This window comes from Sus scrofa, chromosome 1 (genome assembly GCF_054392235.1).
Source record: "Sus scrofa isolate SSC_HxYL_T2T_F1_AM1 chromosome 1, Sscrofa_HxYL_maternal_Yorkshire_Landrace_v2.0, whole genome shotgun sequence".
Lineage (NCBI taxonomy): Eukaryota > Metazoa > Chordata > Mammalia > Artiodactyla > Suidae > Sus > Sus scrofa.
The window spans coordinates 152,975,393-152,993,405 of record NC_139383.1 but is presented as its reverse complement, the minus strand read 5'-3'; the positions used below and the strand labels follow the sequence as shown (position 1 = coordinate 152,993,405).

Below are 18,013 nucleotides of genomic sequence, written 5' to 3'. Positions count from 1 at the left end.
TTCTTTCTAATCTCATGCCATTTTGGTCTGAGCAGAGCTTGAACTAGTTTCTCTACTCTCACATTTCTAAAGGTTTGTTTTGTTCCCAACGTTGTGGCCAATCTTCAGAATGTTCCATGTGCACTTGCAATGACTACTTATTCTGATTTGGTGGGATGTTATATTGAAAATATCCATGAGGGCTTCCTTTTCTGGAGTGTCATTTCGTGTATCGGTCGTCTTCATGACTTTCGGTCTGGAGGATCTTCCCTTGATGAGATTGGGGTATTAGAGGCTGCTGCCCTTATTGATTCGCATCCCGTTCTCCTTTTGCATCTGCTAGTATTTGTTGTGTGTATCGGAGTGTTCCTATGTTGGGGCATGTATGTTGATGAATGTAGTGATCCTCTTCTGAAATGGATGCTTTCACCATTGAATAGTGTCCTCCTTTGCCGTGATTTATGGCCTTCATTTCCCAGTCTATTTTTGTCTGGTATAAGTATTGCAACGTCTGCTTTCCTGTCTGTTCCATTCATGTGAAGCCTCTTTTTCCACTTCTCCCATAAAATTGATATGTGTCTTGTCCCCTAAGGTGAGTCCCTTGTAGCCAACCTATGGTAGGCCCTGTTGTGGCCTCCTTGGTTTTATTTTTTCTTCCTTTTTGTTCTGTCTGCCACTCTGTGTCTTTGGAATGGAGCCCTGAGTCCATTGACCTTTCAGGTAATTATTGATGAGTATGAACTTATTGCCGTTTTCCAAAACCTGTTTTGTTCCCAGGAGATTCCAGCTTTCATCTTTGTTCCTTTCTCTTTTTTACGGGGTGGTTGATGCCATTTTCTTTTATGCCCATGTCCTTTTCTTTTTAGAGTTTGTGAAAGTAATGTTTGGTTGTGATGTGCGGTTGCCATGGGTGTCAAGTGTGTTAACCCCTTCCCATGTCTGCGAGCTTTAGCCTGATAGTCATGTAGGCTCACACACATGCTACAACAACGTCGAGATCTCCTGACCCTCCTTTCCCACGTTGGCTGAATCTATAGTTCTTTTTCCACATCTCCATATTTGTCCTTTTGCAGTCCTTGTGTTTATGCCCAGGTTTGTGCTAGGTGTTTATGGTTTTTCCTTTGAGATCTGTATACTGCCTTAAGTGATTGCTTTTGAAATGCAATTTCCTCTATCTTGTTTCTTCTTACTTCATGTTTGCGTGGAGAAGACCTTTGCGTATTTCTTGTAGAATGGGGCTTAGTATTGCTGTAGTGGGTACATGTTTGGTGTTTGGAGAAGGTCTTCGTTTCTCCTGGTATGTTAAGTGAAATTCTTGGGGAGGAGAGTATTCTAGGCTGCGCCTTCTTCCCTTTTGGAATGGTCAAGAGATTTGCTACTGTCTTCTGGCCTGCCTTGTTTCTGTAGAGAAATCCGCTGATATCCTTGGGTGGGTACCCATATCACTAGGTAACTCTTTGTTTCTCTCTTGCTGCCTTCAGAACCCTCTCTTTAACTTTCGCTGCTGTTTGGTTTGTTTTTTTCAGTGTGTCCTGGTGTGAGCCTGTTTGGGTTTGCATGTGTGTGAGGCCCTGTCCACTTCCTGCCTCTTGATGTAGTGTTCCTTTAGATTTGGAAAGTTTTCAGGCATCATTGCGTCACATACGTTTTGTTTCCTTCTCCAGGCTTGACTGTTATCTTTGTTTGCATTGCAGCTTGTTTGCCGTGCTCTGTCAGATTTTGACTGGACAGCGTGCTGCCCCAGTTACACATAGGTTTGTGCCTTCTTTTTTCTTAACTTATCATGCTTCCTCAGGCGTGACTAGTCAGGGTGGCCAGTGCTCCCCAGCAGGATCTCCTTGCTAATCCATTCCAAAGGCAACAGTCTGTTTCCGTTAACCCTGAGTTCGCAATCCATCCCACTCCCTGGCCCTCCTCCTCCCTGGCAACTACAAGCCTATTCTCCAAGTGGGTGAGTTTCGTTTCTCTGGAAAGGTTCACCTGTGCCGTACATTAGATTCCAGATACAGGTGATGTCACATGGCATTTGTCTTTCTCTTTGTGTCTTCCTTCACTCAGCATCAGGGTCACTGTTTCCATTCATGCTTGTATAAATTTTTTTTCTTTTTTGTGGATTAGTAATTTTCCTTTGTCTATTTGTACACCACTTCTTCTCAATCCAGTCATCTGTTGATGAACATTCTGGTTGTGTCCATGATTCTTTTATTTTGAATAGTTTTACAGTTTAGATGATCGTGCAGTTTTGTTTTTCAAACAATGTTTTGTCTGGACATATTCTCAATATTGGGATTGCTGTGTCATATTCTAGTTCTTCTTTTAATTTTCTGATGCAGGTCCGAAGTGTTTTCCACAGTTCTTGTACCTGTTTACCGTCCCTTCTTCAGTGCAAGAGAGGTCACTCCTTTTCCCGCCCCACCCCCAGCATTTGGTGTTCCTGCACTTATTAATGATGGCCATTCTGTCAGTTGGGAAGTTGTACGTCATTCCAGTTTTGATTTGCCACTATGTAATTATCATTGATGTTGAACGTTTTATTTTCATGCACTTTTTGGTAACCTGTATATGTTCTTTGGAGAACTGTCTATTCAGGTCTTTTGCCCATTTTTCTATTTGGTTTTTGGCTTCTTGCTGTTCAGTTGTATTTGTTTTATGAGTTTGTCTATTTGAAAGATTAAGCCCTTGTCAGTTGTATCATGTGAAACTGAAATTCTGATCATGGCTCAGTGGTTAATGAATCTGAGTAGGAAGCGTGAAGTTGCACATTCGTTCCCTGTCTTTGTTCAGTGGGTTAAGGTTATGGTGTTGCACTGAGCTGTGGTGTACATCACAGATGCGGCCTGGGTCCTGCGTTGCTGTGGCTCTGGTGTAGGCAGGTGGCTATAGCTCTGATTCCCTAGCCTGGAAATCTCCGTGTTCTGTGGGTGAGGCCCTAGAAAAGACAAAAGACCAAAAAAATGAAAAGAAAAGGAAAAAAAAAAAAAAAGGAAATATCACCATTTGAAACTATTTTCTCCCATTCTGTAAGTTTTTTTTCTTCTTCTTTATTTCTGTTGCTGTGCAAAAACTTGTCAGTTTGATTAGGTCCCTTTGGTTTACTTTTGCTTGTATTTCTGTTGCTTTGGGAGACTGACCTGAGTAAACATTTCTAAGGTTGATGTCAGAGAATCTTTTGCCTATGTCCTTTTCTAGGAGTTTGATGGTTTCTCCTCTTATGTTTAAGTTCTTGAGCTATCTTGAAGTTATTTTGTGAATGGCATGAGAATGTGTTCTCTTTTCAATGATTTGCAGGCATTTGTCCAGGTTTCCCAGATATACTTGCTGAAAAGACTTTTTCCCATTTTATATTTTTGCCTCCTTTGTCAAAGATTAATTGACCATAAGTGTCTGGGTTTATTTCTGGATTCTCTATTCTGTTCTGTTGGTCTGTTTGTTTTGCTACCAGTACCACACGGTCTTGATCACTGTAGCTTTGTAATCTTGCCTGAAGTCTGGGAGAGCTATGCCTCCTGCTTGGTTTTTGTTTCTCCTCATTGCTTTGGCAATTCTGGGTCTTTTGTGGTTCCATATAAACATTTGGATTGTTTGTTGTAGTTCTCTTAAAAATGTCGTGGGTAATTGGATAGGGATTGTGTTGAATCTGTAGATTGCTTGGGGTAGTATGACCTTTTTTACCCTACCAACTTTTCCAACCTAGCCACATGGAATATCTTTACATTTCTTTACATCTTCTTTAATTTCCTTGATTATGGCTTTATAGTTCTCACCATCTTAGTCTTTCACCTCCTTGGTTAGGTTTATTCCCAGGTATTTGAATTTTTGGGGGTGAAATTTTAAGCAGTGTTGTATTTTTGTATTCCTTTTCTAATAGTTCTTTGGAGGTATACTGAAATGAAACTGATTTCTGAATGTCAAACTTATATCCTGCTACTTTGCTGAAGTTGTGGATTAGTTCATGCAGATTTTGTGTGGAGTTCTTAGGGTTGCCTATATATCATATCATGTCATCTGCATACAGTGACAATTTTACCTCTTCACTTCCTATTTGGATACTTTTTGTTTCTTTTGCTTGTCTGATTGCTGTGGCTAGATTTCCAATACTGTGTGGAATAACTGGTGAGAGTGGACATCCTTGACTTGTTCCAGTTTTAGTGGGAAGGCTTTCAGCTTTTCTCCATTGAGTATTGTATTGGCTGTGGGTTTATAATAAATGGCTTTTATTATGTTGAGGTATGTTCCCTCTGTACTCACTTTGGTAAGAGTGTTTATCATGAATGGATGTTGGACTTTGTCAAATGCTCTTTCTGTATCGAGATGATTATGTGGCTTTTGACTTTTCTTTGATTAATGAGGTATGTGACATTGATTGCACATAGGTTGAACCATCACTGGGAATGGAGGATGAAACTCACCTGATTGTGGTGTTTGAGATTTTTTATATGTCGTTGGATTCAGTTGGCTAAAATTTTGTTGAGGGTTTTGGTATATTTTCATCAAATATATTGGCCTATAGTTTTATTTCTTGATAATATCTTTGTGTAGTTTTGGAATTATGGTTATGGTGACTACATAGAATATTGTTGGGAGTGTTCCTTCTTCGTTGACCTTTTGAAAAAGTTTAAGGAGGATGGGTATAATTTCATCTTTGTATGTTTGGTAAAATTTGCCTGTGAAGCCATCTGGTCCTGGACCGTTATTTGTACGAAATGTTTTTTGACATGGTCAATTTCATTTCTAGTGATGGGTCTGTTCAGCTGATCTGTTTCTTCTTGATTCAGTTTTTGCAGGCTATCAGTCTCTATGTCTTCCAGGTTGCCAACTCTGTTGGCATACAATTGTTCATAGTATTCGCTCAAGGTTTTTTGTTTTGTTTTGTTTTGTTTTTTCTTTTTTTGGCATTTCTGTAGTATCCGTTGGGACTTCTCCCTCTATTTCTTATTTTGTTTATTTTTTTTTTCTCTCTTCTCTTCTTCTTCTTGAGTCTGGCCAGAGGTGTATGAATTTTGTTTACCTTTTCAAAGAACCAGCTCTTGGTTTTATTGATTGTTTTCTATTATTTTTTGAATCTATATTTTATTGATTTCCTCACTCATCTTTAGGTTTTGTTTGTTCTTCTTTTTCTAATTCCTTTAGGTCATGGGTTAAGTTGTCCTTGTAAGAGTTTTCTTCATTTTTGAGGCAGGCCTGTAAAGTAATGAATTTCCCACTAAGCACTGCTTGTGTGGCATCCCATAGATTTTGAGTGGCTGTGTCTTCACTATCATGGGTCTCGAGGTATTTTTAAATTTCCTCTTTGATTTCCTCATTGATCCACTGGGTTTTTAGTAGCATATTGTTTAGCCTCCATGTAGTAAGGTTTTTCTCATTTCATTTCCTGTGGGTAATTTCTAGTTTTATGCCATTTTGTTCAGATAGGGCACTTGTAAGTTTTTCCATACTCTTAAATTTGTTAAGTTCGCTTTGTGCCCCATTATGTGTTCCTTGTAAATGTACCATGTACACTTTTGAGGAATATATATTCTGATTTCTTTGGATGTAATGTAATGAAAATATTGTTTACATCCAATTTTTCTATTTTTTTAAGAATCTTTGTTGCCTATTGATTTTTATTCTAAGGGATTTGTCTATTGATGTGTGTGGGTGTTAACCTCATCTACTATGAATGTATTCCCATCGATTTCTGCTTTTATATCTGTTAGTATTTTTTTAATTTATCTGGTTGTTTCTATGTTATGGACATGTATATTGATGATTGTAATATCCTCTTCTTGAATGAGTCCTTTCACCATTGAATACTGTCCTTCTTTGTCTTTCTTTATGGCCTTTATTTTAAAGTGTATTTTTTTATATCAGTATTGCAAATCCTGATTTCCTGTCTTGTCTACTAGCATGAAATATCTTTTCCCATTCCCTCCATTTCAATCTATATGTGTCCGTTGCCCTAAGGTAAGTCTCTTGTAGACAGCAGATTGAAGGATTTTGCTTTTTTATCCAGTCGGCCACCACCATGTCTTTTGATTCGAACATTCAGTCCACTGACATTTAAGGTGATTTTTTATAGATGTGTATTTATTGCCCTTTTAAACTTTGTTTTCCAGTTATTCTGTTTCTTTTTTCTTTCTTTTTTTTTTTTTTTTTTTGGTTGGATGGTTTCCATTTATTTTATGCTTGAATAATTTTCTTTGCTGTGTTTGTGAATGTAACATTCTGTTTCTCAGGTACTCTGTTTTTTTTTAACTATGTTAACCCCTTCCTTTTAAATGATATCTGCTTCCTTTTATATGATAGTCATAAAAGCTCAAACACATCATCAAAATAAAAAAAAGAATTTATATTTTCTTACATTTCTTCCCCACAGTGTATGATTTTGATGATTTTTTTTTTCTTTTTAACTTGTTCATGTTTAGGTCTATATGCTGGCTTGTTTAAGTGATTGTTTTCCAATTGTGGTTACTTCCATCCTAATTTTTCTTACTTTTTTTTTAATTTAGAGAAGTCCTTTCAGTATATCTTTTAGAAAGGGTTTAGTATTGCTGTACTCTTTTGGCTTTTGTTGTTGTTGTTGTTGGGGAAATTCTTTATTTTCCTTTCTATTTTAAATGATATTCTTGGTGGATAGAGTATTCTACATTGCAATTTTTTTTTTCCTTTCAGCACTTTAAATTTATTTTGTCCTTCTCTTCTGGCCTGTAGTATTTCTGCAGGGAAATCAGCTGATCACCTTATGGGGGTTCCCTTATAATTAACACTTTGCTTTTCTCTTGCTGCCTTTGGAATCCACTCTTTATCTTTAACTTTTGCCATTTTTATTACAATTTGACTTGATGTGGGCCTGTTTGGGTTCAATTTGTTTGGGCCCTTCTGTGCTTCCTGTATCTTGACATTAGTTTCCTTTAGATTTGGAAAGTTTCCAGTGATAATTTCTTCAACTATATTTTCAATCCCCTATTCTTCTTCTTCTCCTTCTGGAATTCCTGTTATGCATAGATTGGCCTGCTTTATATTATCCCATAGATCTCTTATATAGCTTTCATGTTTTTCATTTGTTTTTCTATATGATGTCCTGATTGGGTGATTTCCATTGTTCTATCTTTCATGTCATTAATTCATTCCTCTGCATTATTCATTCTGCTCTTTAGTGCTTTCAGTCAGTTTGCATCTCTGCAAATGAATTTTCCAATTTTTCTTGGTTCCTCCTTATATTTTCTAGTTCCTTTCTAAGGAAATCTGCATTACTGTTCATATCCACTCTTAGTTCCTTATATTCGGCTTTAATTCCTTCAGTAATTCCTTCAATATTTTCACTATCTCGCCTTTGAACTCAGTGTTTGTCAGACTGTAGATGTTTGTTTCATTGTTCACTGCTTTAGGTGAATTGTCCTGTTCCTTTAATTGGTAATGGTTTCTGAGCTTCTTTATCTTGCCTCTGTTTTTCTTTTTCTGTGAGTTTGGGGGAGCCCAACTGTAGTCTTGTAAGGCTACTTCTACGCCAATGCACCCCTTTGTATTTTTTGATGGGTTACGATTACTTTTTGGTGTGGGAGTTTGAATTGCTGTCTCTTTCTTTGGTGTGAACAGACTGTTATTCCTAGGATGCTCAGTGTGTTTTCAAGGAGAAGGAGGCAATGGATAGGTCCAGCAGACAATGCCCTCTCACTGGGTTCTGAACAGCAGCAAGGACCTACAGGAAGGTGGCATGGGGTACTCCTAGTTGCAGGGACCTGGGAAGTGATAATGACCTCTAGGCAGATATACGAGGTGACTAGACCATTTAGCAGTAGCAGCAGCAGTGTGTGTGAATTCCCAGGGGAGTGGAGCAACAACACCTAGTGTTCAATTGCAATACCTTCCTCTGAGTTGATTGGAAACTTAGGTGGTGCCTGTTCAGGGATCCTAGTTCTAGCAGGCTATGACCACCTCTGGGGTAGTGATAATTGCAGTGGTTTGCCCCCACCTCCTTTAGACCATTCATGAAGCACCCAGTCTCACTTAGGCCACACAGGAGGTGCTCTACAGGCTGTTCCTAGCTGCAGGATCCTGGGAAGTGACAGAGATTAGGCCTGTTGATACTGCCCAGAGCATTCAGCAGTGGGAGCAGCAGGGCTGGTGTGTTCCTAGGGGTGCAAGAGCATCAACACGTGGTGTTCAGTCACAATGCCCTCTTTTGTGGTCCCCTTGAGGTGATTGGGGATGCAAGTGGTGCCCCTCAAATATATTTTCAGTCCCTTTTTCTTTTACTTATCCTTCTAGAATTTATAATATATAGAGATTATCCTGGCTTTATATTAGCTCATAGATCTCTTACGTTGCTTTCATGTTTTTTCATTTGGTTTTTTGTCTGCTGTTTTGATTGGATGATTTTTTTCCATTGTTCTATCTTCCAAGTCATTAACTCATTCCTCTGCATTATGCATTCTCTTCTTCAGTGCCTTTAACTCAATTTGTGTCTCCTCAAAATAATTTTATAATTTTCTTTGCTCTTCTTTATATGTGTGAATAGTCTCCACTACTGTTTATATCTGCTCTTAATTTCCCCATATTCACCCTTAATTGCTTCACTATTTTCAATATTTCCTTTTTGAACTTAGTGTCTATTAGACTGTAGAAGTCTGTTTTATTTTTTGCTGCTTCAGCTGAATTCTCCTGTTCTTTTAACTGGGAATGGTTACTGAGCTTCTTCATTTTGCTTATATTTTTATTTTCCTGTGATTTTAGTGAAATCAACTACTGTAGTCCTGGAGGGCTATATGTGAGAGCACCCCTTTGTATTTTGTGTGGGCTTATTTTCTATATTTTGGAGTGGGAGTTTGGATATTTACTATCTTTTTCCTCAGTGTGAGCATGCTGTTATCCCCTCATAGGGTGTTGTGTGTGTTTTCTGGGAGAAGGAGGCAATGGGCAGGGCTAGTAGTCAGTGCCTTGTTCCTGGACTCTTTACAGTAGCAAGGATGTGTGGAAAGGTGGCACAGGCCACTCCTAAATTCTGGACCTTGGGAAGTATTAATGAGCCTCAGGCAGATATAGGTAGTACCCAGAGCATTTGGCAGTGGCAGTGCTGGAGCGTGTGAGTTCCCAGGGGAGTGAGGGCAACAACAGGTGGTGCTCAGTCACAATGTCATGCTCTTTGGTGCCCTCTGAGGTGATTGGGACTGTAAGGGGTGCCTTTCCTCAGACCCATAGTGGTGACAGTCCATGACCACCTCTAGAGTCAGAGATAAGTGCCATGGTTTGACCCTGCCACCTGTAGACCGCACAAGAAGCGCCTTGTCCCACTTAGCCTTGCAGGAGGTGCTGCACAGGTTGCTCCTAGTTACAGAGCCCTAGGAAGTGACAGTGATCAGGCTTGTATAGGCAGCACCCAGAGCATTTGGCAGTGGCAGCATTTGGCAGGTGTGTTCCCAGGGGAGTGAAAGAAACAATGGGTGGTACTCAGTTGCAGTGCCCTCTTCTTTGCCAACCTCTGAGGTGACTGGGGCTGCAGGTGGTGCCTGTTCACAGACCCATAGAATGGCAGGCCTTACCCTCCTCTGGTGCTTGAGATGACTGCTGTTGTTTCTCCCTGCCACCTCCAAAGCTGTGTTTCATTGCCTAGCCCCTGCCTGAGCATCCTCAGGCTGTGGTGTCTGGGGGACTGGGTACAGATTGTCTATGAGGCTCTCACTCTGTTTTGTTCTGCTAGCCCAGCTTCTGTGCTTTCCTCCATGACTTTGAAGTCTCTCCATATTGGCTGATCTTCCCATGGGATAGGTGGCTTCCCAAGGTGTGAGTTCCTTTCCTCCTTCACAGATCCTGCTCAGGAATGCTAGTCCTGTCCTAATTCCTTCTATCTCTCTCTCTTCTTTTCTTCTACCTTGTTATATGGGTGGTTTCTTGCTCTTTTGGGATGTTTAAGGTCTTCTGCCAGCATTCAGTAGATGTTCTGTGTGAGTCACCCACATGTATATATTTTTTATGTGTTTTTGGAAGAAGGTTAGTGCCACATCTTACTCCTCTGTAATCCTGAAACTTTTCTCATAGTGATTCTATTTTGTGAGGTGTCCAACCTTTTGATATTTTGACAATTTCCCCCTAAAAACTTAAATGGAGTCTTTTTTGGACCTCAATCTAACTTTAAGAATTTCCAGATTGCCCCTTAAAATCTTAAAGTATTTGCATCTTACCATTCTTTTAACACACCTGTGGCATGTGAAATTTCCCAGGCTAGGGCTTGAACCCAAGTTGCAGCAATCAAAATGCTGAGTCTTTAACCAGTAGACCACCAGGAACTCCCTATGTATCTTATCTTGTAAAAGAGAGATTGTAAAATAATTTGTTTTATTTTTGTATGTTAAATTACATGGGGTGCATTGTCAAATCAGAAATGATAAATTTGTCAATACACTTGAGGATATTGCGTTAAAATGTTTCATGCTACAGACATAGCTAATATCCATTATCAAATGTACTACATAAAAATTTTAAACATGGCTATTTTATTTGAAACATTGCTTTTTAATTTTTTTTATGAGCTGAAGGAAACTTTTCTTAAACCTTTTTGTAAAGTACAGCAATTAAGTAAAGTATCCCTTTGTGAACAGAGTTTCAAAATTTGCCCTCTCTCCCTGCTTGATACTTCCATAATTTTAATTCTTATATTTATGGCCCTATAATAATTTGAATAAGGTCAATAAAATATCATTTAATTGCAGGAGGACACAATTGAAAAGGCTTTGACTAGGATTTTATATTTGAGAGTGATTTGCATTGAATCAGATATGGCCCAAGAGCACTAGGAACTAAAATTGACTTTAAGGAGCCAATACTTAACCCCCCTCCCCAACTCTTCTCTTTGGCCTGGGCAGAAGACAAATGTATTAAGGAATGATAGTAGATGATTGTGATGTTAATGTAGTAATGCAGCTACGGTACCAGATGTGGCTTTATCGCTATATTTGTAAATATTACCCTGATATACAACATTCCATCATTGACCTGGCAAATGCATCCCTTGTCAAAGAGCCCACTAGTAGCATTTTCCCCATCCTTGTGTCACTGTTGAGTTTCCAGGAATGGCAATTACCTCTCCCTTCCATGAGATAGCACACTGGCCCTCCATTACACTGATGCATTATGTTATGAAATTATTCTGACTGTACACAGAGAGGAGACATAGCACCTACACCAGACTTAATTGTAAGACATCTGCATGTCAGAGGGTGGAGAAAATTCAAATATCATTCAGTGAACTTGCTGAACTGCACTGACATTGCTGTGGGTTCAAAGATGTGGAGCACGTTTAGATGTCCTTTTTAAGGGGCCAGATAAGTTGTTTGATCTGGCCCCTCCTAAAACAAACAGGGAAAACACATAGGGAAGTTTGGATATCAGAGGCAACATATTCCTTACATGGGTGTGTTATACTGTCCCATGTAGAGGGTGACTAGGGAGCTCTTAGTTATTTCTTATTATTACCCAATGAATTTATTACATTTATAGTTGTACAATGATCATCACAATCCAATTTTATAGGATTTCCATCCCACAACCCCAGTGCATCCCCCCCCAACCTCTCTCCACTAGAAACCGAAAGTTTTTCAAAGTCTGTGAGTCAGTATCTGTTTGGTAAAGAAGTTCATTGTGTCCTTTTTTCAGATACCACATAACAGTGGAAGCATTTGATGTTGGTGTCTCATTGTATGGCTGACTTCACTTAGCATGGTAATTTCTAGGTCCATCCATGTGGCTAAAAATGCCAGTATTTTGTTCCTCTTAATGGCCAAGTAATATTCCATTGTGTATATGTACCACATCTTCTTGATACACTCCTCTGTTGATGGACATTTAGGTTGTTTCCATGTCTTGGCTATTTAAAATAGTGCTGCAATAAACATCAGAGTACATGTGTCTTTGTGCGTCATGGCTTTCTCTGGATAGATGCCCAGGAGTGGGATTGCTGGATCAAATGGTAGTTCTATGTTTAGTTTTCTGAGGCATCTCCATCCTGTTTTCCACAGTGGTTGCACCAATGTATAATCCCACCACCAGTGTAATAGGGTTCCTCTTTCTCCACACCCTCTCCAGCACTTAGTGTTTGTAGGCTTTTTGATGATGGCCATTCTGGCTGGTGTAAGGTGGTACCTCAAAATCAAAGGTTTTGATTTGCATTTCTCTAATAATGAGTGATGTTGAACATCTTTACGTGTGGTTTTTTTTTTTGGCATTCTGTATGTCTTTTTTTTTGGAGAATTGTATGTTTAGATCTTCTGCCCATTTTTTGATGGGGTTGTTTGTGTTTTTTTGGTATTGAGCTGTAGGAGGTGTTGATAAATTTTGGAGATTAATCCCTTGTCAGTTGATTCATTTGCAAAGATTTTTCTGCCATTCTGTGGGTTGTCTTTTCATTTTGTTTAGGGTTTCCTTTGCTGTGCAGAAACTTTTAAGTTTAATTTAAGTCCCATTTGTTTATTTTTGATTTTACTGTCATTACTCTAAGGGGTGGATCTGAGAAGATGTTGCTGTCATTTATGTCAGAGAGAGTTTGGCCTATGTTTTCCTCTAAGAGTTTGATAGTGTCTGGTCTTATATCTAGATCTTTAATCCACTTTGAGTTTATTTTTGTGTATGGTGTTAGGGAGTGTTCTCACTTCACTCGTTTCCATGTGGCTGTCCAGTTTTCCCAGTACCACTTATTGAAGGGACTGTCTTTTCTCCACTGTATCTTCTTACCTCCTTTGTCATAGATTAGTTGGCTCTAGGTGTGTGGGTTTAGTTCTGGGCTTTCTGTCCTGTTCCACTGATCTATATTTCTGCCTTTGTGCCAGTACCATATGGTTTTGATGACTGTTGCTTTGGAGTATAGTCTGAAGCCTGGGAGCCTGATTCCTCCTGCTCTGTTTTTCTTTTTCAGGATGTCTTTGGCTATTCTGGGTCTTTTGTGCTTCTAAGCAAACTTTAACATATTTTGTTCAAGTTCTGTGAAAAATGTCCTTGGTAATTTGATAGGGATTGCACTGAATCTGTAGATTGCCTTGGGTAGTATAGTCACTTTGATAATATTGACTCTTCCAATCCAAGAGCATGGTATGTCTTTCCATCTATTTGTGTCATCTTTGATTTCTTTCATCAGTGTCTTAAAGTTTTCAGAGTACAGGTCTTGTGTCTCTTTAGGTAGGTTTACTCCTAGGTATTTTAGTCTTTTGGATGTGATGGCAAATGGCATTGCTTCCCTAATTTCTCTTTCTGATCTTTCGTTGTTAGTATATAGAAATGCAGTCATTTTCTGTGTATTAATTTTGTCTCCTGCGACTTTGCCAAATTCATGGATGAGCTCTAACAGTTTTCTGGTAGAGTCTTTAGGATTCTCTAGGTATAGTATCATGTCATCTGCAAATAGTGATAGTTTTACTTCTTCCTTTCCAAATTGGATTCCTTTTATCTCTTTTACTTCTCTGATTGCTGTGGCTGGAGCAGAAATCAATGAAATAGAAATGAAAAAAACCATAGAAAAGATAAGTAGAATGAAAAGTTGGTTCTTTGAATAGATCAACAAAATTGATAAATCCTTTGCCAGAATTATCAAGAAAAAAAAAGAGAGAAGACTCAAATGAATAAAATTAGAAATGAAAAAGGAAAAGTAACAATGGAGATTACAGAAATACAAAGGATTATAAGACAATACTATATGCAACAATACACCAATAAAATGGAAAACCTAGAAGAAATGTATAAATTCTTATAAAAGTACAATCTTCCAATACTAAACCAAGATAAAATAGAAAATATGGATGAATCATAAAAACTTTAATTGAAACTGTGATTAACAAATTTCCAACTAACAAAAGTCCAGGACCAGATGGCTTCAGAGGCAAATTCTATCAAACATTTAGAGAAGAGCTAACAACCCTCGTTCTGAAAAACTAATTTTATGATGCCACTATCACCTTGATACCAAAACCAGACAAAGATACCACACAAAAAAAGAAAATTATAGGCCCATTTCACTGATGAACATAGATGCAAAAATCCTCAAGAAAATACTAGCAAACCACATCCAACAATACATTAAAAGGATTGTATATCATGATCAAGTGGGATTTATCCCAGGGATGCAAGGGTTCTTCAATATCCACAAATTAATCAGTGCGATATACCACGTTAACAAACTGAAGAATAAAAACCACATGATCCTCTCAATAGACACAGAAACAGACTTTGACAAAATCCAATGCCCATTTCTGATAAAAATCCTTCAGAAAGTGGGCATAGAGGGAACCTACCTCAACATAATAAAGGCCATACATGACAAACCCACAGCGAACATCATTCTCAATGGTGAAAAGCTGAAAAATTCCCCCTGAGGTCAGAAACAAGACAAGGATATCTACTCTTGCCACTACTATTCAACATAGATCTGGGATAATGGAGCTCTGGTTACTGCCAGAGGAAAATTGTAACTGGACAATATTTAATGTAGTAAATACATATTTACTCTGAACCATGGTAATAAGAAAAAAGATTCAATATAGAACTGGGCTCAATTAAGCATAGAGAATTGGGAATAGGGAATTTATACTCAAGGAACTTGGTAAGGGGGTCACTGGATGGCATATCACTAATAGGAAGCATCAGGGTAAAGGACTTTCTTGGTAGACAGACATATAGTATTTTTGCTGCATACACTTCAGACTGATCATATATCACCTGGTGGAATATCAGAAACCTGAGTAGATATTGAGGGTCATCAGATATGGAGAATGAAGAACTTGCAAAAACTCACTCAGCAGGACTCTTGCTAAAGATTTTATAAGGAAGTGATCATATGGGGCAAGGAGAAGTTTCAGGGGGTCTGAATAAATTTGGTGAACCTGCTAATCTACGTTAGCCTTATTCTTGTTCAAGGAAAAAAGAAATGGATTTTTGATATTCTTCTTTTCTTTGAATAATGTAAGTTCACACTGTGTTAAGGACCAGTTCAGTCATCTACGGAGACTCAGTAGGAGTCTTTGTTGGAGAGTGATAGCCATTCAGGATTTAATGGAAGATTAGTTTCTAAGAAAAGCAAAGAAAAACAAAGAGTAATAATGGGGGAAAAAGTTCTGTATCCAGAGGGCAACCAATAAATAAGATGCTGGGCTCAAGATATCTTTAGATAGTGGAATGAGGGCAGCAGTGGCAGTTTAATAGTTTTCTCAGTTTTCAGTTTGAATACCTGTCTTGATGGCATCAGGTATTCTAGTGAATTTCCTGAGTGTCCCACACAGCAGTGGGCACAAAGGTTTCCCACTCATGATAGGTTATGAGTTCCTTGAAGGTTATAATACAATCTCTGGCTTCAACTTGCAGGGCTTTGGGAAAAGGGCAATTTTGTTTCACAATGAATCCAAGACATAAGATAGAAAAATTGGAAATTCTAATTTAGAGAGTTTTAGTCAGATATTGGAAGAAATTCCAAATTCTGTATTCGTTAGGGATTGCTAATACATGCAAGATGGAATCCACGATTTTAGTACATTTTTAGTGTTCACATTTTAGTGTTCACATTTTTATCCACTACCTCTTATTCTCTTAGATAAAGGAGAGATAACTACCTCTTTTATCTAAGAGAATCATGGACTAATTTGTAGAATAAGTCTGGTCTCATTGAACTTAGTCTGAATATTTACATAAGTGCAGCAAGTGTAGTGATTAAGCACAAGGTCTCTTGAGTTTTCTTTGTTGGAACTTTTATAAGGCATCTCAGATTAGACTTGTAAAAAACTCTGGAAGCTATGAAGCCAAGCCCAGAATTCACCACTAGATTTTTGCTTGCATTAATTACAGACTTAAGTGAATTCCTCCCTTCTACACATTTCCCAGATATTCTGAGATTCCTGGACCTGCTAGAAAGTAACACCATTTGCTCCCTTCTAAGTTGAGGAAACCAGTAATCCAAATAAAGTCCAGAATTAGCAAGAGGACTTTGTAAAAATTGGGTCCCTAAGGTCATCCTTTGTTCTTTGTATTTTTCCTTTAAAAATGTTGAGGTATAGTTGATTGACAATGTTCTGTTTTTTCTACTCTATGGAAAAGTGATTTATGCACACATATACACATACCCATTCCCATATAGGTTATCAGACAACATTGAGTAGATTTCCCTGTGCTATATGGCAGGTCCCAGTTGATCATCTATTCCATATACAATAGTGTGCATATGCCAATTCCAAGTTCCCAATCCATCACTTCCCAGCCACCTTTCTCCATTGTTAACCATTAGTTTGTTTTCTATGTCTGTGAGTCTGTTACTGTTTAAGTTGTTTCACTTGTATCATTTTTTAAGATTCCACATATAAGTGATAACATATGATATTTGTCTTTTTCTGTCCAACTTCACTTAGTATGGGGGAATTTTTAATTGTTGTTTGTTTTTTTTTCTGTTAGTTTTTGGTTTCTTTTTTCATGCCTGTGACATGTGGAAGTTCCAAGGCAAGGGATTAAACTTTTACCACAGCAGTGACAATGTAAGATCCTTAATTGCTGAGCCACCAGGTAACTCCTTTGCTAAGTATGAAAATATCTAGGTCCATCCATGTTGCTGCAAATGGCACAATTTCATTCTTTTATGTGATTGATATTCCATTTATATCTGTATATCTATATCTATCACACCTTTATTCCTCTGTTGGAGAATATTTAGGTTGCTTGCATGTCTTGGCAATTGTAAATAACACTGCAATGAACATTGGGATGCATGTATCTTTTCCTGTTATGGCTTCCTCTGTATATAAGCACAGGAGTGGAATTTCTGGATCATATGGTAGTTCTTTTTATTTTTTATGAATTTCCATAATGTTCCCCATAGTGGCTGCACCAATATACAATCAGTGTAGGAGGGTTCCCTTTACTCCACACCCTCTCCAGCATCTATTTGTAGACTTTTTGATGATGACCTTTCAGACCACTGCAGGGTGGTACCTCAGTGTAGTTTTGATTTCCATTTCTCTAAAAATTAGAAATGTTGAGTATATTTTCCTGAGCTTTTTAAAATGATACCTCTTTTTGTGTTTTTTGAATATTTAAAAAATATTACAGTTGACTTACAGTGTAGTCCCAGTTTCTGATGTACAGTAAAGTAACTCAGATATATCTATCTCTCTGTCAGGTAGATAGATGTATCTATATACATGTTCTTTTCCATAATGGTCTATCTCAGGAGACTGGAAATAGTTCACTGTGCTATATAGTAGGACTTTGTTCTTTATCAATTCTAAATATAATAGTGTTTTTTTTTTTTTTGCATTTTTAGAGCCGCACACATCACATATCAAAATTCCCAGGCTAGGGCTCTAATTGGACCTATAGCTGCTGGCCTATGCCACAACCACAACATCTGAGCCATGTCTATGATCTACACAATAGCTTATGGCAATACCAGATCCTCGGCCCACTGAACAAGGCCAGGTGTTGATACTAGTTGGATTCATTTCTGCTGAGCCACAATGGGGACTCCCCTAAATGTAATAGTTTGCATCTACTAACCCCAAACCCAAGGCCATCCACTCCCTCCTCCCATACCTTTGGCAACCATAAGTCTGTTCTCTACATCTGTGAATCTATTTCTGTTTTGTACATAATTTCATTTGTGCCATATATTTTTTTTCTTTTTAGGGCTGCACCTGCAGCATATGGAGGTTCCAAGTCTATGGGTCAAAGCAATAGCAATACCAAAATAGCAATACCAAATCTGAGCCATGTCTGAGACCTACAGAACAGCTCATGGCAATGCTGGATCCTTAACCCACTGAGCAAGTCCAGAGATCAAACCTGCATCCTTATGGATACTAGTCAAATTCATGTCCACTGAGCCATGATGGGAACTCCTATTTATAACGTATTTTAGATTGCACATATAAGTGATATCAGGTATATATCTTTCTTCTTCTGACTTCACATAGTATGATAATCTCTAGTTGCAAAGATGTTGTTACAAATGCCATAATTTCATTCTTTTTATGGCTGAGTAGTATTCCATTATATATATATATATATATCACAGCTTCTTAATTAATTCATCTGTCAA

General features: G+C 38.2%; 1 protein-coding gene across 7 annotated transcripts in view; it reads left to right on the top strand.

Annotated features, from left to right (window-relative positions):
• Window positions 1–18,013, top strand: part of LOC102163334 (uncharacterized) — a 158,769-nt gene that overhangs the window by 71,174 nt on the left and 69,582 nt on the right. For 5 of the 7 annotated variants that reach the window (XR_014840413.1, XM_085017116.1, XM_085017118.1 and 2 more), the window contains one exon: window positions 1,674–1,733. The exons of the other annotated variants lie outside the window; for them this stretch is intronic. Coding sequence is in view for 4 of the 5 variants with exons in the window: in XM_085017116.1 (XP_084873242.1) it covers window positions 1,674–1,733 (60 nt within the window). In the remaining variant the exon portion in view is untranslated. The remainder of the gene's footprint in view (window positions 1–1,673; window positions 1,734–18,013) is intronic. 7 annotated transcript variants of the gene reach the window in all.